The sequence below is a fragment of the Vipera ursinii genome (genome assembly GCF_947247035.1).
Source record: "Vipera ursinii genome assembly, chromosome: 5".
NCBI lineage: Eukaryota > Metazoa > Chordata > Lepidosauria > Squamata > Viperidae > Vipera > Vipera ursinii.
This window is the reverse complement of record NC_139518.1, coordinates 24,099,779-24,125,614: the sequence shown is the minus strand read 5'-3', so window position 1 is coordinate 24,125,614 and position 25,836 is coordinate 24,099,779. Positions and strand designations below refer to the sequence as shown.

Sequence of the window (25,836 nt, the reverse complement as noted above, 5' to 3'; positions counted from 1 at the left end):
CTAGGCTCTAAGTGTTTTGCAGTGCTGTTTTGGCTGTGATGGAGTTTGGAATGCCAGCTTCTGTCACTACTTTTGTTATGTACGTATATATTTTTCCCTTACAGGTTAGTTGACCAATTGATCGTAAAGTGGTTTGTTTATTCGTTATTCAGTTTAGAAGATACTCAGTACTGCAACATACAGCATGAAATTCAAGAAAGTAGTAAAACAACAGGCACACTAACCATGTGCATCTAGAAGAAAGAAGATACATAACTAGATAAAATTTTAGTGTCTTCATACCATCCTAACCCAAGGCCTGGAGAACAACCAAGTTTCCAGTGCTTTTTTGAACATATTCAGAGCCATGCAGATATCCGCTATTCTTGACCACAGGCACTGCAAAAGAGAAAGTGTGCTCCCATTGGATGACATGACTAGATTAAGGGGACTTGGAGCTCACTATCTCTGTTTTAGATGGTTCCTCAAATGTAACAGGTGCTGCCTTGACCAAGAGTCATGCAACCTAAACCACCTGATGCACGTACAGTGCATATATAGCACTCCTGCTTTTGAACACCATTTCAATTCAGGGTATGCTATGAAGCAGGCAGCCTGAGGGAGCTTTCTGAATGCATTAGGGGTGGATGGTGACTATGTGGCATTCTTGTATGTTTGTCATTATTCTGGAGAGAGGCCAGAAACCCAGTTTCCATAACCAATTTGGTGTCTATTATTTTACCAATATTAACACAGCTGAATTCATTTCTCAAACTCTTCAATAACACTTTTCCAGTGGTTCAGCTGCATACATCCAAATGACCACAAGACAGTAGCCAAGAGATGCAAAACTCTAACCCTTTGCCGAATGATGTTTTCTTAATGGTTCATAGGCTGACCAGTGGACAATTCAATAGTCATCCTAGAAACATTTTCAGAATATACTTGAGAGCATCCACAGTTTAACCTGACTCTCCTACATTGCCAAATCCTCAAAGCCTAACACAGTAGCTACATTGAGGTAGCATAAACCAAGTGACCAGTACATTGCACTAGAGACAGATGAACTTTTTGCTGCCATGTAACAATTGTCAGGGTGTTAAGTCAAATTTGGGAGGAGACGAATATTGGACAGAGTGTCTGTACACAGCAATTAATAGTGTTTTTTCCACCAGGCTTGTGATCTCTGAATTTCACACAGAAGCAACCACCAGTCAGTGCCTTGACAGTCAAGGTTGTGCAATATAGCAACAAACCATGATTAGATTCTAGACGTGTAGTAAAATCCAGTTATGGGGCAGCAAGATTTGGGCCAATAGAAGTTTCTTCAGCTTTCAAGTTTGGAAGGACATAGGGCAAAGGCACTTGTGAAAGGACGTAGCTCTGGCTTTGAGAAAGAAGCAATGAAGTGTTAAGCAAAGAGAAGAGGTAACTCAGTCTTGAGAAAGTGAAAAAAAAAAGATTCTGTCAATCCTGCCTTGATTCTAACTGGTATAAATTGGTTTATTCTATCTGTTACAATAAAGACCATCCCCAGAATCTCTGTTGCTTTTATTCTTTGACCTAGTCTACCTTGAAAGGCTGGAAGCACCCTTGAAAAGGCTTGGAAACAAATTCTAATTTCTTCTACTCTCTGTTGCTCCTCCTTGACAGTCAAGGAAATCCAAGCTACAGAAATAATTTTTGAGACTGTATTTTTATGCATTTATTTCTACCTTGAATGAAAAAGATGGATCTGATTTATAGCCATCTGTGAATCCAGTTCACTATTGTTTGTGGGATGTACTCTCCTTGCCCACCTTCAGCTCTCAGGGGTTATCCATACAGGCATCTGATAGCGGTGGGAGATGTGGTCCAGAAGACATCTGGAAAAGTTTGGGTTGAGGAAGACTTGGCAGGGCAGTTATTGAGCGCCTGTATTTCCTAAACTATCAGCCAAAAAAGGGAGGAAGGTGGATGGGTAGAGCTGCCGATTCTCAGGATAGGATGATTAAGCTTGGCCCCATCGTGTCCTCCCAGGACAATTCCTTCTCTTTGGTGTGGCTGCCTAATTTCTCAGGGGAGAGTTGCCCAAGTCTTTCCCCTCCCTCCGGAGTTTGCCCTGTGGGGTTGTCCTTGTTAGGGGGAGGGCGAAGACTCCGCGCTTTGGTTAGGAGGAGTTCCCTTCTGCGGCCCCCAGAATTGCCCGCACGCCTCCGAGGAGCCGGGCACCAGAGGAGATCTTGAGAGTCCCTTTGGCGGGAGGCGGGCGTGCAAAGCCGCGACCCGCTCAGCCTCTGCCCCTCCGCTGTGGCGGTTGCAAGCAAGCCCACTCCTCGCCCGCTCTTTCTCCCGATCAGCGGCTGTCACGGGAAGCGAGCGAGTAAGCGAGCGACCCCGCGGGTTTAGAGGATGCTTCGGTTCCTGGCAAGACGAGCAGCCTAAGCCCGGTCCCGGGGGAACCCCTGGAGCGGAGCAATCCCCGCCCGCCCACCGGCCAAGCTCGCCGGAGCGCCGCGCCGCGCCGCGCCGACGCTTCCCCGGAGCCTCCCGACCGGCGGCTTCTCAGCGCCTGGAGCTCCCACGGCGGCTTCTCTCGGCTCTTTTCATTGGTCGGTGATGTATGCATTTACATCGCCTCCGAACTTTTCCGAAGAACAGCTTGGTAAGTCGAGGTACCGGGCGGGCGGGGAGTGCAGAAGTAGGATTCGGAGTAAGGAAGCAAGAGGGAGAACCGAGGAGGTGGTGAGATCTGGAGCAACGGGGCGGTGGGGGGGGAGCGGGGAGACTTTAAAGGCACAATGCCAGAGGACAGAGGTGTGAACTGCAGGGAAAGGCAGCAGAGCAGGGGTTGGGGTATGTCACTTTTCCTTTGATTATCTCTTGATAATGATGACGAGCATGCAAAAAAGTCCTGAGCGTGTGCAGAGTTCACTCCCTCCCTCCCGCTCCGCCCCGCCCCCCCTCCCCCTCATCGCCATCACCTCTGAACCCAAGTTTCTGTTAAAGGACTTGGTGAAAGGGAAGCTGCGGGAACCACGGCCAGAGGAAAAAAAACATTGCCTTTTACAACAGCCCCAAACCTTTCCTCAACCGTTTTTATTTTAGTGTATAAATTCCATGTCTAAACTTTGTTTCGTTGAATTTAGCTCGAGAAAAGAGGAAGAGAGGAAAGGCTTTCCAATAGAAAATGAGATACTAAAACCTTTCTAGAAAAAAAACATCCTAAAAGCTTCTTCCTTTTCTTGTATGGCTAATGCAAGAAAAGCACCTTTCCCCCCTGGATTTAAAGTGTTCCTAATATGAAATATATAGGTTATTGCCGCATTACTTGCTTGACACATGGTTTTATTTCTGTGCACATTATGTTTGGTTGCCTGGTCCCCATTGTCCTGGACTTGCAAGCTATCATTGAGTTTTGGAACAATGTGATTGCTGTTTAACTCCCAGGGAGTCCATATAAGTGGATGAGCTCTCACTTCCTAATGCAGCAGCTCAAATAACACTATGCGTTCAAAAACTTCCTCCTTACCTCAACAAAAACTTCCTCCTTACCTCAACAAACTTAGCAAAGACTTTTCAAGCCTTCCAGAAATAAGAAAGGTGGTGTTTGGTATCCCATGTGTATGCCTGTCATAGGTCATGCATTAAGATTAAAGTATCACCCCTGCAATCTTTATATCAACTTTTGGTAAATATGTCATGCCTTTCTTGAAACTGCTACGTACAAAGGGATAATTTGAAGAGAGGGGGAATCTTGCTATGGTTGGTTTTTTTAAAAAAATAGATGATCTCTGCTTAAGATCCAATTAATAGTGGGTGTTTAATTCCCATACTAGTGCTGCTATTGGGGATAATGGGAACTGTACCCCCCATCCCAGTTAAAAGAAAGAGAGAGAGAACTGGGATTCTGGCACAGTAAAAATGGCCACAACTGGAGGAGTTGTGGAGATCCCCATGCAAGCAACTTTGAGCTTTTACCAAAAAGTGAGGTTCTTCATCTAATAAATAACAATTCAATATAACCATGTGCAATAGCTTTTATGGGAATGGGAAGCCTGTGGCCATCCAGATGTTGCCAAACTACAACTTCCTGCATCTTCACCATCGATTATGCTAGCTGGGGCTGTTCTAGTAGTATCTGAAGGATTGATTGCCCAAAATTCTTGTAGCAATTACCTTTTCATCACTGAATAATTTAGCAGATGATCCTATTCAGACAATCCTATTCTGGAAGTGTGATGAATGTGTATATAAAAACCAATATAAATTGTTTTCTTATTTATAAATCACATAAGAGTCCAAACAGTAATATATTTTTTTTTGCGATCTTAAGAAAGCAGTACATTTCTTGGAAGAATACGCTTCTTTTAATGAATGTGACAGTAAACTGTTTCTTCTAAGGATTCATAATTCACAGGTCTCTTCTCAGTGGTTATTACTTTTAATCAGTGTTTACACTTTAGGTCCAGGATGAGCTCCTGTGCATTTAAACTGAAAGATGTGAATTAGAATAGGGTTGCTATAGCTTCCTCTTTGATAAATCAGTTAGGCCACAAAGAGCAACTTAAACCTGTTACACTTCTAACTCACCTCATGTTTTTTTTCTGCTTGGAACCGTTCTAACTCACCTCATGGTTTTTTTCTGCTTGGAACCGTACATCTGATGTGTCTGTTAGGATTCAGGAGTGCCTTTGATGTGTTAAAATAAGGTTCATATCTGCTATGTCAGTTTACTTTCAAGGCACACTTTACCGCCCAGTCCTTATCTCTGAAACAAAACTGAAATACTCTGCCCTTCATGGACTACTGTGAGATGCGTCTTATGCCTTTTGATATAAAAGAAGTTGTTAGGGGCAATTTATGTTTAGTTAATTAATGTCCTCGAGATGCATATCTCACACATTTTAGCCTGCCCTCCACAAGTATTCAGATGAAATTGCCATTGTTAAAGTTTCAAATTTGTGAACATCTTATTCTTTTCTGTTGCTGATGCTGTTTTGCCCTTCTTAAATGTGTAATCTGCTGTACTGTGCACAAAGCTTACACAATTCAGTTGTACAAAGGCTCTTTCTTCTCGCTGAATAATGGAGGCAGGCAGGATATCCTAACTAAATAATGTAGCAATTGGTTCTTCCTATCAGCCATACCTGTTGCTAGACTGAGTGTATTGACTATAACATTTTTAAGATAGATGGATCTTCTTCAGGATAAACTCAGTGGTTGTTTTGAGAAGGAAATGTGCTTTAAACATTCTTCTTATGGTTTATTATTGGGGATAAGTATTGTGATATTTGGAATCACTCAATAGGCTGCATTTGTTTCAGTGTGGTCATTCCTATTGATCTGCATTCCTATATGAGTTAAAATGATATTTTTTATTGAATGATTGTAAGTTGCCTAAAGTCACCTTTGGTGAGATGAGTGGCATATAAATTTAATAACCAAACAAACAAATAAAATACCATTGTTCTGGTACCTTTGATACACAGTATTTTTAAGAACAATATGGAGAAGCCACACAATTAGAAAAAGAAAATACGTTTATTCCCATTGCTGCTTCCCAGTTTCTTGATCTGACAAAATCACAAGTGTTTGTTTCCTCTATGCTTTCAGAAGGCAAAGGGAGAAGATATTAGGAGAAATAGAAATGAACTATTTTACCAGAATACTGGCTTCTCTACTTTAATTCTCAGGCTTTGTAGTGCATGCAATGAACTTACAAAGTGACATATACTAGGACATACCCTAAGTATTGCAGACTTCATTAGTTTTCTTTGATAAGAACTGATCATAGGTTTTCTATAGAAATATTCAGGCAGCAATATAAAGGCTAACTCCTTTAGGAAAGATGTGCTGACTTCACAAAGCACATTTGCATGTCAAGGGAGATCATTCTTGATTTGCTAATACCGTAAATTGTAGCTTAGGAAAGCATTTTACCATATTAAGAAAATGAACCATTTTCTAATTTTGACAATGAACCTACTACATTTGAAGATTCTTTTCATATTAGCTGTTTACTTATGTGAACAAGATGGGTAAGGTTATTTCTGAAAGTATTCATCTATATGTTTACAGTAAAATATTAATTCAGATACTTTAAAGTAGGTACTTTTAAACCAGGCCAAAATATATAACTTGTTTAATAAATTAAAGAAATTTCCTCTGATCTTGGGAAGGAAGACAGGGTTTCATATGTCAGAAATGCTAATCTTGCTGAGTTGAAAATGAAGAGTACATTTATTAGCTTATTTGTTAGTAAGTTTGTCTGCTTTATTCCTATCTTTATATCCTATCTTTCCTTTAAAGAGCTCAAGGTAGCATACATAAAGCCATTCCTCAATTTATTCTCTCAACAGATAGGTGAAAAAGGTTGAGCTGATAGAAAATGATTAGCCCAAAGTCACCCAGAAAGTACCACAATCAGACCTTTCATTGTGTCTCCCCAGTCCTGGTTTAAAACTTTTCTTTATTTTGGGATCTTCGTTATTTCATATAATTCAGCAAAGAAAACAAAAAAGGTGACATTTTGCTTTTAACAGTTACTGCTAGAGCATTATGTTCCTTTGTTACAACAGTTATAAATTATATTTAGTGTTTTCATGAACACTTTAACTAAAATATTGAAATTAATTCAATAGAATACTATAGCAGCATGTAAAATAAACAAAACATATTATCTCAATAACTCTTACAGAAAACCTTGAAAAATACATTATCACTGTTTATACTGCATGCTGATAAAAATAGATCCGAAGTAAAGTTATCTTAGTTTAGCTTTCTATACTGTCATCAAAGATTGCTGTTTTTGAATTTGTCTTGAATTTTCATGAAATCTGCTTTCCACCATCAATTAGTAGGAGAAATGTTTTTTTCTGATCATATAAGTTCCTAAAGAAAAAAGAACAGTTACTTTGCTACCTGAACCCAATTTACAAACTCAGTTCTATAGATTTTACTCCAACAATATTCTTCCTTCATATATTCTTCCAGAGAGGAATGGTGAACTAATAACCTTATGTAGGCTTTAGGCAGATATTTATGTTATTCATAAGTAGGAGGCTACATCGTATTTCAACTGTGTCGTTATGTTAGGCAAATTCTTTCACATTACCATAATCATGTGAGTTTCATGTGAGTTTCACGGCTAAACAGAAATTTGAAACTTCCTACCTGGATTAAATGTTTTCCCATCCAGGCTAATATTTCATACTAAGCCTAATTTGTCCATGGTATATGGATAAACCAAAATTAGCTTCATGCACATATCATGTTAAGTGAGAATGATACCCAGGAATAACCACAGGACAAACAGTACAGCACCAATTCTTTTCACTTCTTTGCTGGTTTTAGTATTCACTCTATTTCAACTTATATTAGTACCATTTTATTTTTGTTTGTGTCTGAAACTTATTAGCTGCACTGTGTATGAATTAAAAATTAAACCAATACACTGATTCTATCACCATCATCATCATTAGGTTATGCTTTGCTGAAGTACCCACTTTTTTTTAAAAAGGTAACATTTAATATTATATATTAGTAAACAGCTAATAATAAAAATTTAAGAAGAACCAAAGATAAATATGATTCAGTATCCCATTTCTTGTGGTGGATGGTCAGAAGTAGTCTACAAACAATATATCAGCCCTGTTCTGCCATATTTCTTTGGCCCAGTTACTGCTCTTTATAGATTTATGACTTCAAGTAAGCTGATATATAGCAATATTATAAGCCATTTATTGCAGTACATATTTGGATTTGTCTAATCCTTTTAAAAGTCAGATGAATTCTTAAAATATAAATACATTTTTGGCTATGTTTGCGTGACTATTCTCATTTGGAGTAATCAATGTAATGTGAAATATGAGTAAGAATTAGTAAACCAAAGAAAGTAAGGAATGAGTTGAGGGGGAAAAACCCAATAAATACCAATACCATTTAGTATACTTTACCATAACTTTCTCTTCTTGCAAACTATCTTTTTACCATATCCATACAGTGCTTCATATATCTCCAATGAGCACATCCAAATGACATCATAAACATACTTTATGATGCATTAAATCATCATTTGCATTGAATAACTACACACCATACATTCTAGTTTTACGCAATGTTCAACCACTAAGTTTGAATTTATTTTCATACATATTTTATATCCATAATATATTCCTATCATAATCATCAACCAACCTTCAATTTCATAGTCACCAAAACATTCCATAATTTAAATCTAATAGACAACATTTATTTCAATTCTGCTTTTCAATGCATGCTGTCATTCCTAAACAAATAACTGCAGCATTCTTTCCAGCATTCCATTATTTCAGTATCATCCCACATCATTTCATTATTTTTAATTGTTGCTTGGTTCTTTCCTCCCACTTTCAAAACAATGTTTTAAAAACATCCATCAAAACCACCCTCCATTTTCACTGTTTCTTTTAATTGTTCCTTCTTCTTTTTGACTACATGGTTTGAAAGTATTCTTTTGTAGAAATAATACATTATATTATCCTTTTGCAGATGTAATATGTTATATTATATATATTATATACTCCAAAGGAAGTAGACAGGATTATGAGGAAGCTGAGCTCCACCACTTGTTTATTGGATCCGTGCCCTTCCTGGCTGGTTTATTCGGCTCGGGAGGGAACACGAGGCTGGCTCCAGGCGGTGATATCTGCTTCCTTGAGTGAAGGTTGTTTCCCCTCCGTCTTGAAGGAAGCGGTGGTGAGACCTCTCCTCAAGAAACCTACCTTGGACCCAGCTGTATTAAACAACTTTCATCCGGTCTCCAACCTTCGCTTTCTTGCTAAGGTTGTTGAGAATGTGGTGGTGCATCATCTCCCTTCGGTCCTGGAGGAAACTGACTATCTGGATCCGTACCAATCGGGTTTCAGGCCTGGGCACAGCACGGAGACGGCATTGGTCGCCCTGGTGAATGATCTCTGGAGGGCGCGGGACAGGGGTTGTTCCTCTGTCCTAGTCCTATTAGACCTCTCAGCGGCTTTTGATACCATTGACCATGGTATCCTGCTGCAGCGTCTCAGGGGATTGGGAGTGGGAGGCACAGTTCTTCAGTGGTTCTCCTCCTACCTCCTGGGACATTCACAGTCGGTGTTGGCAGGGGGACAGAGATTGACCTCGAGCCCTATCATTTGTGGAGTTCCTCAGGGGTCGGTCCTCTCGCCTCTCCTGTTTAACATCTATATGAAGCCTCTGGGTGAGATCATTCGTGGCTTTGGAATTTTTCATTTCATTTCGACCCCAAACCACCCCAGTGATGCCCTCGAAGTGATGGGCTCGCAACTTGGGAGTCCTCCTAGATTCACGGCTCACCTTGGAAGATCACATAGTGGCTGTGACTAGGGGGGCTTTCGCCCATGTTCGCCTGGTGTGCCAGTTGCGTCCCTATCTAAGCCGGGATGATTTATGCACGGTCACTCACGCGCTCGTGACCTCTTGTCTAGACTACTGCAATGCTCTCTACATGGGGCTTCCCTTGAGGACCACCCGGAGGCTCCAACTGGTACAGAATGCAGCCGCGAGAGTTGTGTTGGGAGTCTCCCGATACTCCCATGTCACACCTCTGCTCCGTGAGCTGCATTGGTTGCCAGTTGTCTTCCGGGTGAGATTCAAGGTACTAGTAATGGTGTTTAAAGCCCTACATGGCAGGGGTCCGGAGTACCTTAGGGAACACCTGCTGCCGGCATCTACTTCCCTCCGCCCTGTGCGTTCCCACAGAGAGGGCCTCCTCAGGGTGCCACCGGTCAGAGAATGTCGGCTGGTGGCCCCCAGGGGGAGATCCTTCTCTGTGGGCGCCCCGGAGCTATGGAACCAGTTACCGGTTGAGCTCTGGACGGCACCCGATCTTCGCTCCTTTCGCCGCGACCTAAAAACATACTTGTTCGAGCAAGCCAGCCTGGCCTGAGGGGGGATTGGTGGGGTTTTTATTGTCATTTTATTGGGGTTTTTATTATGTATTAACTGTATTTTAATGGGCATGTATTTAATTACTTTTTAACTTTTGTAATTCTGTGTTTTATTCTTGCCCTGTACACTGCCCTGAGTCCTTCGGGAGAAGGGCGGTATAGAAATATTAATAAATTAAATTAAATTAAATGTCCCGTTGCCTGGAGGCGGTCCGGGTCTGGATGGGGAGGAACAGGCTTCGGCTCAACCCTGACAAGACAGAGTGGCTGTACGTGCCAGCATCTCAGGAAACTCAGATCATTCCATCTCTCACTATGGGGAGTGAGTTATTACCCCCTGTAGATAGGGCTCACAACTTGGGAGTTCTCCTAGATTCACAGGTTTCTTTAGAAGATCATATAGTAACTGTGACTAGGGGGGCCTTCGCCCAGGTGCGCCTGGTGTGCCAGTTACGGCCCTATCTAGACCGTGATGCCTTGCATACAGTCACTCATGCGCTCGTGACCTCTCGGTTAGACTACTGCAACGCTGTCTACATGGGGCTGCCCTTGTGGACCACTTGGAGGCTCCAACTGGTGCAGAATGCAGCCGCGCGAGTTGTGTTGGGGGTCTCCCGATACTCCCATATTACACCTCTGCTCCGTGAGCTGCATTGGCTTCCGGTTGCCTTCCAGGTGAGATTCAAGGTACTGGTTATGACCTACAAAGCCCTACATGGCATGGGTCCGGAGTACCTTAGGGAGCACCTGCGGCTGGCATCAACTTCCCAGTGTGCTCCCACAGAAAGGGCCTCCTCAGGGTGCCGCCGTTCGGAGAATGCCATCTGGTGACCCCCAGGGGGAGGGCGTTCTCTGTGGGTGCACCTGACCTGTGGAACCGTTTACCGGTTTAGCTCCGGATGGCTCCCGAACTTCGCTCCTTCCGACGCGACCTAAAAACCTATTTGTTTGAACAAGCCGGCCTGGTCTGATGGGTTTTGTTTTAATTATTGTTTTAATGTAATTTATTTTCTGAATTTGGGCACTAGGGTTTAATTTGTTTTTAATTTCTTTATTTTGGGTATTTTGGTATTTATGTCCCTGTTCACCGCCCTGAGTCCTTCGGGAGAAGGGCGGTATACAAATCAAATCAAATAAATAAAATAAATAAATATAATATAGCAATTGCAATAGCACTTAGACTTATATACCACTCTACAGTGCTTTACTGTGAATGGTTTACAATGTCAGCCTATTGCCCCCAACAATCTGGGACCTCATTTTAATGACTTTGGAAGGATAGAAGGATGAGTCAGCATTGAACCATCAGGATCAAACTCCTAGCTGGAGGCTGAGTTAGCTGCAATACTGCATTCTATCCCCTGCGCCACCATGGCTCAATGTTATTCTCATGTTCTCAATTTCTGCAACGATCATGCTTCTCAATGTATCCATAGATTCTTTCACTGTATTATTCCACTAAGCATCCTGTTTCACATTTCCCACTTGTGTAATTACTTACACTTCTGGGCACCCTGAAAGTTTTGTTTCTCCATCTCTTCTAAGCAATTTCCATATCCTCTTTCTTTATGACATCTTCCCATTCATTTTTCCTGTAGTAGTTCTCCTTTTACTTTAACTTATTACCTCCTTTCCTTTTGTAAGATTCATTCAAATCGCTACAAAAATATTATGTCTCACATTTCAGATATTTCATCCTGCTTGTAAACTTCCTCAATATTTTATCATATACAATCACATCAATCAAAAGTAGATATAAATCTACTTTTTAGATTTATATTCATTCCTTTGCAATGTACTCCCTAAACACTCCACTATTCTCATTGATTCTTAAATATCCAATTGGCCCAATCTCTTTTTCAATATCTTTAATCATTCCCATCTATCTATTCATTCACTCAAAGGATATTCCTCAATCATTTTTATTCAGAGTACCATACATGTTTTCAAATCAGCTGTTTACAATAACTCATCATTATAATAATCAGGGCTTTTTTTCTCATAGAACGCTCAGAACGGCGTTCCAGCACCTTTTTTTTGCACACAGAAAAAAAAAGCTGTTGCAGAAGCTGTGCTACTCCCTCTATTGGCTTTCAAAAGCCAATAGGAATTGCTGCTGAGCACGCCAAAAGACCCAGGTGGCAAATGTTGCACAGGGAAGTTGTCTGCAGCGAAGGCAAGTTGGCAGGAACTTTGCATCCCTCCCTGCTGCCCAACTGCACCATCTCAACTAGGTAAGTAAGAGAGGACAAGAGTGGGAGGTGGGTTCTGTGGAGTCCATGTGCACGCCTTCCTTATGCTCACCTGTGTCAGCCAGGCTGGTGCCCTACCCAGTGCTGGACCTGCGCCACTGTCGCCTCACCCTGTATGCCTACATGGCCGCTTTGCAGCACCTGGCCTGCTGTGTAGCACCTGTAGCACCTGGCCCGCCCTGCATCACCTGGCCCTCCCACACCACCAGCCATGCCGGCTCTGGCCCCAAGGGGCAGCCTGCCACCAACACCCCTCATGCCTGTGATTGCAGCAGTGCCGCTGCCCCTGCCTCCTGCGCCCCCCAAGATCAGAGTTCCGGCACCTTTTTTTTTTTTTAGAAAAAAAGCACTGATAATACCATACAACTATGGTAAAATTCCTAATATGCACCTAAAACTACTACCACTTTGAATTTCAATTTTCATAAGTTCCCACAGCAACATAAATGTTACACATTCATACTTTCTGACATATATTTTAGCTTTTCATGCACAATTAAACCTACATCTTCACTTTCATGCATTTATATTTATTAACTCCATTTCACAAAATCAGACCCTGATTCAGATTTATTATATCTTTCCCCCTTTTTCTTAGTTTTATTGCTAAACAATTTATCCATTTTTATTTCATTAATTCATGGTTTTTATCATGTAGTCCTTTCCTGTCATAGTCTTCTATGTCATCAGATGGTTGATAAATGTTGACCTGCACTGCCCATCATGGCTTTGGTCAGCTGAGACTTTCACATAGCACTTTTTAGTAATATGGAGCAGATGTAGAATAGGTTACCAATATTAATCATGTATATGTCATCATATTCGTTATTAATAGTAAGAAAAGTATTGGTTAGTCTAAGCACATATTGGCCAACATGCCACAAGGGCAATTTGAAGCCCTATATTTTAAAAACATCCACATCCTAGCATTTCTAATTTAAATATTACCTTGCCAATCAGTCTACATGATATTAACTCAATCACTTTCTAAACTAAGACACAGTGAAAACATTCCAATGCTCTTAGAATCTGGGTCTGAGTTAAAAGGTCTTAATCACTAGTCAAGAAAATATCACTAGTCAAGGGAACAACAGTACTTAATGCATAGAAAAAATATTATTCATTTGTTTCTAGTTCTCATTCTGTTAAGTGAAACAGAATTTATTGTTAAAATTTCCTTCATTCTCCTGTCTGGAAAAATGAAATGTGTTACATTTACACATGTCTTGCACTTACATAGTTTGGAGATGGGTCAGGAACGAATGACAATGACCCAGGTTTTATTGCACTGTCAGATGTGATCTCCCAGAGCTGAAAGAAATCTCTGAATGGCAATAGCAAGAAGAGAGAGACTTTTAGTTTTCAGTAAAAATGTTAGAGAAATTTTAAAAAGGAATTTGTGGAAAATAAGTACACAATTGGTTTCTTGATGAAATAAAAGAGGAAGTTGTTAGTCTGTTTTAGTCTGAAGGCTATGATAGAGGATAAAATTTTATTCCTCTCTCTTATTCATCCTTACCATGCATACTTTTATATAACATGTCATGTGTTTATTCACTTCTTTCCTGATCTAAAATGTCCTAAATATTTTAATCTTCTCTAATAGAGGGTTTGCTTCAATCTCTATAATTTTGTAGAGTAATCTCTGGACCAGTTTCAGCTGTGTAATATCTTTTTAAGGTCTGATAACTTACACATCTAAAAGTATTCGAGATGTGATTGCATTGTGATACTGGTATTTTATTTTCAATTATTCCCAATATTTAGATTTACATTTATTTAAAGTATTTGTAAGCTGTATCTTAAACCCCCTAGAACTGGAAAATAGAAAAATTTGACAGCACCCAAATTCAATTAGCATAATAATAAAACAATAAATAAGATTGCAGACTAAAAAGATTCAAGCTGACCGTTTCACATCCCCACTGAGATCAAACTGAATTACAGACTCGTTTTCAGCTATATATACAATGAGGGGTGGAAAGTGTGTAATTTACTCCTTTCAGAACATTCCAGGTGTGTCAAGAAAGTTCAAATTGTACAACATTGTGAGTGTTGGAATGTTGAGTTTTGGGTTCCCAAACACTCAATCATCTCTCATTTGTCATGCTTTGATCACACAAATATATAGGATAGATAGAATATTCTACTGATTGTGAATCTGATAGAAAATTAGCCAACATAATTACAGTATGGTTTTATTATGTAGGATAAATTATTCTTAAGCATTTAAAAATTTGTGATCTGTCTGCATGAGCAGCCACAGAATTGAGCTCCGTAAAGATTTAATAGCAGCTGATTCATCTAATAAGTACAGCTTGTCAGAACATAACAGCAATGAAGAAACACTTCTCTGACTCTTGGCTTGAGACATGGAGGCTCAGGGCACATTTTTTTGCATTTGGTGGTATGCAAATAAAGCTCCAAAGCATAATAACATGAAGTATAAATTCATATATTGATTGCACATTTTTGCATTTTGAGATCTGCTGGCAAAGCTCTGCAGTCTACATGGTCTCGTGATTTCTTTCCAGGCTAGCCAGTGGCTGCTCAAATCCTTAAGAAGAAATGTGAAATTAGGAAATAGTACAATCAGAAATTCCTTGAAGATTACCATCAATTTTCCATAATCAGTAGCTGCAATCTGTTTTTCTGTAATTTTCACTATTACTTTTAGTCCTTGCTTTTGGGAGAGCAGTGCCCAATTTGTATGTACCACACAAGATCTGGTCAACTAACAAGAATGCTAGGAAATGTTGATAGTCGGATTGTTGTTGTTGTTGTTAGTTGTGAAGTCATGTCCGACCCATTGCAACCCCATGGACAATGTTCCTCCAGGCCTTCCTGTCCTCTACCATTTTTTGGAGTCCATTTAGGCTCACACTTACTGCTTCAGTGACTCCATCCAGCCACCTCATTCTCTGTCATCCCCTTCTTCTATTGCCCTCAACCTTTCCCACCATTAGGCTCTTCTCCAGTGAGTCCTTCCTTCTCATTAGGTGGCCAAAGTATTTGAGTTTCAACTTCAGGATCTGGCCTTCTAAAGGGTTGATCTCCTCTAGGACTGACCGGTTTGATCGCCTTGCAGTTCAAGGGACTCGCAGGAGTCTTCTTCAGCACCAGAGTTCAAAGGCCTCAATTCTTTGGCACTCAGCCTTTCTTATGGTCCAACTTTCACAGCCATACATTGCAACTGGGAAGACCATAGCCTTGACTATACACACTTTGGTTGACAGGGTGATGTCTCTGCTTTTTAGTGTGCTGTCTAGATTTACCATTGCTTTCCTCCCCAGGAGCAAGCATTTTTAATTTTGTGGCTGCAGTCCCCATCTGTGGTGATCTTGGAGCCCAGGAAAATAAAATCTGTCACTACCTCCATTTCTTCCCCATCTATTTGCCAGGAATTGAGAGGGCCAGATGCCATGATCTTAGTTTTCTTAATGTTTAGTTTCAGCCCAATTTTTGCACTCTCCTTCTTCACTCGCAACAAGAGGCTCTTTAGTTCCTCTTTACTTTCTGCCATTAGAGTGGTATCATCTGCATATCTTGGGATGGGTAATCTCAGAGTCTCCCAGTATAGTTCAAAATCAAGGTTGCAGTCTGAAACTTTAAATGCTATGCCACTTATCTCTGATAGATTTCATGCTATCTTGATTACCGTAGTTTTATTCCAAATTTCAAGAAAACATTATTTATTTATTTATTATTTTGACTTCTATACCGCCCTATTCCCGTAGGACTCAGGGCAGTTTACAGGGCAATTAAAACCATACAATACAAAAGTTAAAATAAATTTAAAACAAGTAATTAAATTTAAGCCCAAAAATTAAAACTTTAAAACCCAATTAAAAACCCCTCAGTCTAGGCCAGACAGCTCAAAGAGCCAAGTTTTAAGGTCCCGGCGGAAGTTGGTTCCAAAGGGCAGGCGCACCCACAGTCCTGGCAGTCCTTCACTGGCGGTACCCTAAGAAGGCTCTCCCTGTGGGAGCGCACAGGACAATGGTGTTCCCTCAAATAATCTGGACCCAAGCCATTTAGGGCTTTATAGGTCATCACCAGCACCTTGAATCTCACCCGGAGGGCAACTGGAAGCCAATGCAGCTCACGGAGAAGAGGCATTACATGGGAGTTTCGGGAAACTCCCATCACAACTTGCGCGGCTGCTTTCTGCACCAGCTGAAGCCTCCGAGTGGTCCTCAAGGGCAGCCCCATGTAGAGAGTGTTGCAGTAGTCTAGCCGGGAGGTCACGAGTGCATGGGTGACTGTGCGTAGGGCATCTCGGTCCAGATAGGGCTGGAACTGGCGCACCAGGTGAACCTGGGCAAAAGCCCCCCTGGCCACGGCTCCTATATGATCTTCAAAACTGAGCCGTGAATCCAGGAGGACGCCCAAGTTGCGAGTCCTATCAACGGGGGGTAACACCTCACCCCCCCATAATTAATGATGGAACAAACTGGTTAACCCGAGATGCCGGTATGCACAGCCACTCAGTCTTGGCAGGATTGAGACAAAGCCTGTTTCTCCCCATCCAAACCCGGAAAGGAAAGGAAAGGAAAGAAGGAAAGGAAAGGAAAGAAGGAAAGGAAAGGAAAGGAAAGGAAAGGAAAGGAAAGGAAAGGAAAGGAAAGGAAAGGAAAGGAAAGGAAAGGAAAGGAAAGGAAAGGAAAGGAAAGGAAAGGAAAGGAAAGGAAAGGAAAGGAAAGGAAAGGAAAGGATACAAATTTTAAGGGGCCATAAGGTGGGAATATGACAACATACCACCAGTCTTATTCTGAGTCATAGAATAAATCATCTAGGTCAGTGATGGCAAATCTTTTGGGCTCAGCATGTCAAAATGTGAGAAAATGCCTAACTTCACTTTGCTGGTATGTCCTTTCCACCCAAACAAAGGAGAAATAATTGTCTATCTCCCCGCTTCCCCTGCCACATCAACTACCCTAAATAGCAACATTTTGCAGCAGGGCCAATGCTGGGCCTGAAGTAGAGGCCCAAGCCTTATCTTCAGTCCTAGTGCCACTGCCACCAATCAAAAAGGTCATCTTGCATTGTTCTCCAAGAAACATAAAACTTGAGGACCAGGACCAGTGTGGTTGCTCCCATGGCCCAGCAATCCCCAGGATCTGACACAAACCGCTTACCTTCAGGTCTTCTTTCTGTTGACAGATCCTTGTGACCTACCTGAGGTTGCTCCAAGCTGCATGAAGCCTTTGTTCTTCAAGCGGCTTTGGAGAGAATGGTTTTCTGAGGGCTTTGCAGCCTCTAAAAATTTCACAAAAACATGCTCCATTTTTGCATGATTTTTGGAGGCTCCAGAGGCCCATATGAGAGCAGAGCCCATTCTCATGCTGCCTCGGTATCTCCATATTGCATGAGAATGGGATGTGCTTTTGAGAAGAGACGTTGCTGGATGTTGTTGAATCCTGGCATGTCACCCAAATTATTGTGATGTGTCACCTTTGACATACATGTCATCGGTATTCTAGCACTATTGTTCCTTAGCCATTTTCAACACAGATCTTGATTTAGTTTGACTATGTCTATTTTTGGGGGGAGATGTCATAAAAAATATGAATAGCTCTGATGGGTGATACCAAGGCTCATATTAGGCCAGATAGCTCAACAAATGCTTCTGAAAAACTTGCAAGGAAAAAGTGAAGAAATATCCCTTTACTATGGCTAAAACCCTACAAATGAAATTTAGAAGACTGTTTCTCCAATCTGAGAACACTTTAATTTTTCAAGATAGCCTTAGCAGACTTGTCCTTTATGAATTTATGCAGTCCTCTTTTAATGCCATCCAAGTTGATGGTCACCAAGTTATCACCTGGTAATGAATTCTGCATTTTGTAAAAAAACAAATGCTTTCTGTTCTCTGTTCTAAATTAGTCCTAGTATACTGAATCATAGAGAGAACAAACTTCTCCCTATTATTTTCTCTGCCACATATATATTTCTATACACTTTGACACTGTTGTACATAGTTCTATATACTTTGATAACATCTCACTTTTGTTCCAAAATAAAGAGTTTCAAAAATTCTAGCCTTTACTTGCAAGGATAATGCTTGGGGCCTCAATAATTTTGTTTGCACTCTTCTGTGCTTTGTCCAGATCTGCTATATATTTTTTCAAATAGGATATCCAAAAAAATAATCAGAATTTCCCTTAGGGCTAAGCCATAGATTGATATAAAGGCATTACAAGGTTGGCTGTCAAATTTGCCATCTCCTTTCTTAGCACAGATTCTTCTTGTTCTCAGCTGCTACAAATAAAATCAACATCTTCACTGAGCTTTACAGCTTCAAATCTATATCTTATACCCAAGGGAGTTTCTTTTTTTTTCTCTTTGAAGTTAAAAGAAAGTTTCCTTCAAATTGAGCTCAACTCCTGGCAAGTTATTTTGATATTTTCTTGGCAGCAACGTGGAAATAGGATACCACTGCTTTCTTTCAGGATTTTTTATTCATTTGTTTTACTTCCAATTTAACCTACAGCTCCGATATTTCTTTGAGGTCTCCCATCCAAATATTAACCAAACCTCTTCCTGGTTAACTCTCAAGTCTGAAGCAGGCTTCCTATTTGCCTGCTATGGAGCTATGGAACCAGTTACCGGTTGAGCTCCGGATGGCGCCCAATCTTCGCTCCTTTCGCCGCGATCTGAAAACATACCTGTTCGAACAAGCCGGCCTGGCCTGAGGGGGGATTGGTGGGGTTTTTATTATCATTTTATTGGGGTTTTATTAATGTACTTATTGTTTTTTATGGGCATGTATTTAATTACTTTTTAATTTTTGTAGCTTTGTCTTTTATTCTTGCCCTGTACACCGCCCTGAGTCCTTCGGGAGAAGGGCGGTATAGAAATATTAATAAATTAAATTAAATTAAATTAACTCTAACCCTAACCTACTGAGATGGTTGGATACCAGTAGAGTAATAAGTTAAGAACATTTTGAAATACTAGATTGTTGTCAACGGAAATATAAAATAAATTAAAGATAAGAATCAGAGGCACAGAGATATAGTTATCAATAGTTCCCTTGTTTACACTCAGAAAGATTCAAGATTTAAAGCTCCCCAGAGTTACCTTGAGGTAAGATGGGTGGCCTATAAATTTTATAAATAAATAAAGTGGACAAAAGAATTCATAGTGTTGAACATTGTAAGACTGAGTTAGAAACAGAATTGTGGACACATGATAAATATGTAAATGCTAAAATGTATAAACTTACTGAAATTTGAAACAGAAGAAAAAACAAATGAAAGATTGACTGATAAAGTGGGTTAAAATTTATTCCACTTTAAAATAATATATAAAATTGAACAATGAGAAAAATGTAGCTGAAAGGACTGAAATTTACACTATGTTGTAATTTTAAAGAGTATTTTTATTCAGTAATGTACCATTGCTATATGTTACCAGAGAAATTGTCTAGAAGGTATACTCCAAATTTATGTTGAAAAGAAGAAGGGGCTTCTTATCAGGTTTGGTGGATGTGTAAAAAAAGCTAGAAGATTCTGGATTCAAATATACATACTGATTCACAGATTTTTAAAAATTAATATACAATTGAAACCAGAGGGTTTTTTTGGGACTGATGGATAAACAGCTGGAAAAAAGTCATGGAACTTTTTTTTTAATACATGAAAAGTTCAGGAAGATCATTGTATACATAAAGATTCAGGACTAGCTACAATATACTGCAGGAAAGGTTGGTAAAGATGATGGCTAAAATTTATTTGATCAGAGAAAAAACAGTATCTACATTTATTGCTGCTTAGAAATCTCTTATAGATTTTTCACATGAAACAGAAAAAAATGAATTTGTGGTTGTTGGTTTTGATTATTAGAATATGTAGTGACCATAGAGTAAAAGGTAAATTTATATACTTATAAACAACAATGATGAAAACTGTCTTGAATGCATTTGAGTCAATATAAAAGGGGGAAAATGACATTGTCATAGGTGTATACTATAGGCCACCCAACCTAACAGGAAATAGATGAACTTTTTGCTAGTCAACTAACTAAGGTATGTAGGAAGCACATCACAATAGTAATGGGGGACTTTAATTACCCTGACATCAACTAGGAGACAAACTCTGCACCAAGTGGAAGATCAAACAGATTCCTGACAAACCTAGCAGACAACTTTGTCTCCCAAAAAGTAGAGAAGGAAACTAGGGGATTAGTCATATTGGATCTAATTCTCACTAACAGAGATGAAATGATAGAAGGTGTTGAAGCCACAGGAATCTTGGGGGGAAGTGATCATGCAATATTGGAATTCAACATTATGGAAGCACAAGCAATAGAACACAGTCAAACTAGAGTCTTGGACTTTAAAAGAGCTAATTTCAATAAACCTAGAGAGGGATTAAGGGGAAAACAACTCAAGAAGCTTGGGAAATTTTGAAAAGTGAGATAATAAAAGCCCAGTCTAGCACAATACCAACAAAGAAGAAATAACAGCTCTCAAAAGAAACCAGCATGGCTACATAAAGAACTCTCTGATAAATTGAAAGATAAAAAGGACAAGTATAAAAAGTGGAAAGAGAAGCACATAACTAAGTCAGAATATCAGCAAATAGCCTGAGCCTGTAAAGATGAAGTGAGGAAAGCTAAGGCTCAAAATGACAAAAAAAGCTTCTTTCAACATGTAAAAAACAAGAAAAAAGTTAAGGAAATGATTGGTCCATTAGTGGGGGAAAGTGGCAAGAAGGTGACAAGCAACAGGGAGAAAGCAGAACTATTTAACTCATTTTTTGCATCTGTCTTTACACAAAGGGAAAAACAGACCAACCTATCAAAAACAGTGCCATAAAAAACAGAATAGAAATATAAGTTAAGATGGGCAAGAAAATGGTAATTGAGCACCTGTCCAGCCTAAACGAGTTCAAATCATCAGGACCAGATGGATTATACCCCAAGGTTCTCAAGGAACTGGCAGATATGATCTCAGAACCACTAAACAAACAAACTCATTACTAACAGCTAACATTGGTTTATCAAAAACAGATCATGCCAGACAAATCTTATTGCATTCTTTGACCAAATGACAAAATTAGTGGACCAGAGGAATGCTGTAGATATAATTTACTTGAACTTCAGTAAGGCGTTTGATAAAGTAGATCACAACCTACTACTTGATAAGATAGACAGCATCACCACCAGATTTTATTTATTTATTTATTTAGCTATATTTATATACCGCCCTATTCCCTGAGGACTCAGGGCGGTTTACAGGGAATTAAAAATCCAAAATACAAAAATTAAGAACCAAATTAAAAAATATTAAATTGACCCTGTACTCAATTAAAAAGAACCCCAAATTAAAAATTTCTCCTCAGTCTGGGCCCGAGAGCTCGAAGAGCCAGGTCTTCAGGCCCCGGCGGAATGATCGGAGGTCGGGGGCAGTTCTCAGCTCCACCGGCAGCTGGTTCCAGAGGGCAGGCGCTCCCACCGAGAAGGCCCTATCCCTGGGTGTCACCCGCCGGCAATCTCTTACCGGCGGGACCCTGAGAAGACCCTCCCTGTGGGAGCGCACTGGGCGAAGGGCGTTTGATGCCGGCAGCAGGTGTTCCCTCAGATATCCCGGACCCAGGCCATGTAGGGCTTTATAGGTGATAACCAGCACCTTGAATTTCACCCGGAGGGCAACCGGAAGCCAATGCAGCTCACGGAGTAGAGGTGTTACATGGGAGTATCGGGAAACCCCCATTACAACTCGCGCGGCCGCATTCTGCACCAGTTGAAGCCTCCGAGTGGTCTTCAAGGGCAGCCCCATGTAGAGAGCGTTACAGTAGTCCAGACGGGAGGTCACAAGCGCGTGAGTAACTGTGCGTAGGGCGTCTCGGTCCAGATAGGGACGCAACTGGCGCACCAGGCGAACCTGAGCAAAAGCCCCCCTGGTCACGGCTCCTATATGGTCTTCGAAATTGAGCCGTGAATCCAGGAGGACGCCCAAGTTGCGAGCCCTATCGACGGGGGGTAACACCTCACCCCCCATCATTAAGGATGGAACAACGTGGTTAACCCGAGATGCCGATATGCACAGCCACTCAGTCTTGGCGGGATTGAGACGAAGCCTGTTTCTCCCCATCCAGACCTGAACCGCCTCCAGGCACCGGGACATCACGGAGAGGGCATCACTGGGTTGGTTTGGGGTGGAAAGAAAAAGTTGGGTATCATCAGCGTACTGATGATACCCCACCCCAAAACCACGAATGATCTCGCCGAGCGGCCTCATATAGATGTTGAACAGGAGAGGCGAGAGAACCGACCCCTGAGGAACTCCACAAATGAGAGACCTCGGGGCGGATCTCTGCCCTCCTGTCAACACCGACTGCGAGCGGCCCTGGAGGTAGGAGGAGAACCACCGTAGAACGGTGCCTCCCACTCCCAACCCCCTGAGACGCCACAGTAGGATACCATGGTCGATGGTATCGAACGCCGCTGAGAGATCTAATAGGACCAGGACAGAGGAGCAACCCCTGTCCCTAGCCCTCCAGAGATCATTCACCAGTGCGACCAATGCCGTCTCCGTGCTGTGTCCGGGCCTGAAGCCCAATTGGTACGGGTCCAGATAATCGGATTCGTAGCTGGCTGACCGGCTGTACTCAGCATGTCGTCCTCAATGGAACCGCATCAACATGGAGGGAAGTGTGTAGTGTGGTGCCCCAGGGTTCTGTTCTGGGCCCAGTGCTCCAACATCTTCATCAACAATTTAGACAAGGGGATAGATGGGGAACTCATCAAATTTGCAGACAACACCAAGCTGGCAGGAATAGCCAACACTCCAGAAGACAGGCTTATGATACAGGAGGATCTGGACAGACTTGAACACTGGGCGCTATCAAACAAAATGAAATTCAATGTTGAAAAAAGTAAGGTTCTACATTTAGGCCAGAAAAACCAAATAGAAAGGTACAGTATAGGTGATATCTTGCTCAATAGTAGTAACTGTGAGAGGGATCTCGGAGTCCTAGTGGACAATCACTTAAATATTTATTTTATTTATTTATTTTTTATTTTATTATATTTATATACCGCCCTTCTCCCGAAGGACTCAGGGCGGTGAACAGGGCACATATAAATAGAGAATACAAAAATTAAAAAGGATTAAATAATAGCCCAGATAAAGACAATAACAATATAAAAAACCCCTTTAAAAACCTAACATCCCCCATCAGGCCAGGCCAGCTTGTTCAAATAAATGGGTCTTCAGACTGCGTCGGAAGGAGCGAAGGTCCGGTGCCATCCGGAGCTCAACCGGCAGCTGGTTCCATAAAGCCGGAGCGCCCACAGAGAAGGCCCTCCCCCCGGGGGCCACCAGCCGACATTCTCTGACTGGAGGCACCCTGAGGAGGCCCTCTCTGTGGGAACGCACAGGGCGGAGGGAAGTTAACGCCGGCAATATGAGCCAGCAATGTACTGCAGCTGCCAAAAAAGCCAACACAGTGCTAGGCTGCATTAACAGAGGGATAGAATCAAGATAATTTGAAGTATTAATACCACTTTACAATGCCTTGGTAAGGCCACACTTGGAATACTGCATCCAATTTTGGTCATCACAATGTAAAAAAGATGTTGCGACTCTAGAAAGGATACAGAGAAGAGCAACAAAGATGATTAGGGGACTGGAGGCTAAAACATAGAGCCTTGGTGGAGCAGTGGGCTAATGCCTCCTTAAGTAACACCAGCTGCCTGCAATTAGTGCAGGTTCGCATCCCACCAGGCTCAAGGTTGACTCAGCCTTCCATCCTTCCGAGGTAGGTAAAATGAGGACCCAGATTGTTGGGGGCAATTAAGCTGACTTTGTAATAATGCCGCTTGGGGGGGGGTGTGAAAGCCCTAACAAGCAGGCATATACATAGAATGAAGGCTACTGCTAAGCTTGTAAGCCGCCCTGAGTCTTCGGAGAAGGGCAGGATATAAATGTAATAAAAATAAATAAAAATAAATATAAGGAACGGTTGCTGGAATTGGGTATTCTAGTTTAATGAAGAGAAGGGTGAGGGGTGACATGATAGCAGTGTTCCAATGTCTCAGGGGCTGCCACAAAGAAGAAGGAGCCAAGATATTCTCCAAAGTGCCTGAAGGCAGGTCAAGAAGCAACAGATGGAAACTAATCAAGGAGAGAAGCAACCTGGAACTAAGGAGAAACTTCCTGACTATTAGAACAATTAACCAGTGGAACAACCTTCCTCCAGAAACAGTGAATGCTCCAACACTGGAAGTTTTTAAGAAGAGACTGGACAGCCATTTGTCTGAAATGGTATAGGGTTTCCTGTCTGAGCAGGGGGTTGGACTAGATGAACTCCAAGGTCCCTTCCAACATTATTATTATTATTATTATTATTATTATTATTATTATTATTATTATTATTATTATTGCTTTAAAGAAGATCAGTATGTACTTCTGTATCTTTGTTCTTTCTTTTCTATTTTCCTTTTATTTTCCTTTCTTTTTGACACTTTTAGCTTTCTCTTTGATTTCTTTTTCTTTTCTTTTATTATTTTGCATTATTTTGTATTACTTTTATTTACCTTTTAAAAACTCTATAATAAAGATAACATATAAAAAGTAAATTAAAAACTTTGATAATAATTTGTAAATGGATCTGAAAATTGCTGAGGCAAAATAAAACACTTTTATCCATTGGCAAAGGATCAAAGATTGAAAGGTTAAGTTAATTTTTATTCAAACAGAACTGCATTTCATTTACCTGTGATCTCTTGTACCACTAGACTACAATAAAACAGATATGTGGGCAATAAAAGCAAGCTGATATTTGTTTTTAATCCCTTTTTAGCCTTACTCTCTATGTGTGTAAGAGCACCATTATTCTGTGGGTTGTAAGTAGTAAAAATACCTCAACTTATTATGTTGAATGGTTCTTTTTAAAAAAAACAAACCAGCATTTTCTGTTCCTCATTAGGAAAAAAGTGACTAAGAGGAACTAAAGATTTCCATTCTTCTACCCTTTCAGTCACTGGGTTTTGTCTTCTTTTTCTTGCCAGACTCTAGGTTATGGCTAAGTCAGAAAGTCAGATGGATATAACTGAAATGAATTCCCCAAAACCAAAGAGAAAATTGCGCTGGAGTCCACTGGAAATAGGACTTGCTGCTGTGGTTCTGCTTCTTGCTATAGTGGCTATCACCATGATCATTCTGTATGCAACCTATGATGGTAAGTAGGAACCGCTCCCTAAACTTAAAATGTCAGTAACAAAAATTTAAATATTATATTATAAGAACAGAGAGAAAATATCAATGAATATAATTTTTTAGAAACAGATTTGATTACAATATCCCAGGCGGAACAATTTGATTGGAATGATCGAGCTATAAAACTGTTTAAATTTTAGCTACTAAACTAGAAAATAGTTCAATATTCTGTTGTGGTGTAGTATGGTTAATGGCTAAAGTGTAGGACTAGAACCAATAATACTCAAGATCAAGTCCAACCATACATATAGAAACTAACTGAGTGACTTTGGAACGATCATTCTTTCCTAGCCCAACCTACATCAAAAGTTTGCTGTTGTGTGAATAAATGAAGAGAAATCTTCTGTAGGCATGTTTGAATTGTTGGAGAAAAAAACAAAATATGAATCTAACAATTACAGTATATAAAATAAGTGTCTTTTTAATATTTAAATCTTAAAATCTATGTCGTCATTTT

The 25,836-nt window shown here is 40.7% G+C and overlaps 1 protein-coding gene across 6 annotated transcripts in view; it reads left to right on the top strand.

The window, feature by feature from the left end:
- MME (membrane metalloendopeptidase) overlaps positions 1 to 25,836 on the top strand; it is a 124,262-nt gene that overhangs the window by 43,560 nt on the left and 54,866 nt on the right. For 4 of the 6 annotated variants that reach the window (XM_083363650.1, XM_083363649.1, XM_083363653.1 and 1 more), the window contains exon 2: positions 25,172 to 25,341. In XM_083363650.1, the coding sequence (XP_083219776.1) occupies positions 25,182 to 25,341 (160 nt within the window). In that variant the 5' untranslated portion in view covers positions 25,172 to 25,181. Of the gene's footprint in view, positions 1 to 2,027; positions 2,624 to 11,904; positions 12,134 to 25,171; positions 25,342 to 25,836 lie in introns of those variants that run through there. The other 2 variants (XM_083363651.1, XM_083363652.1) reach the window with 2 other exon arrangements.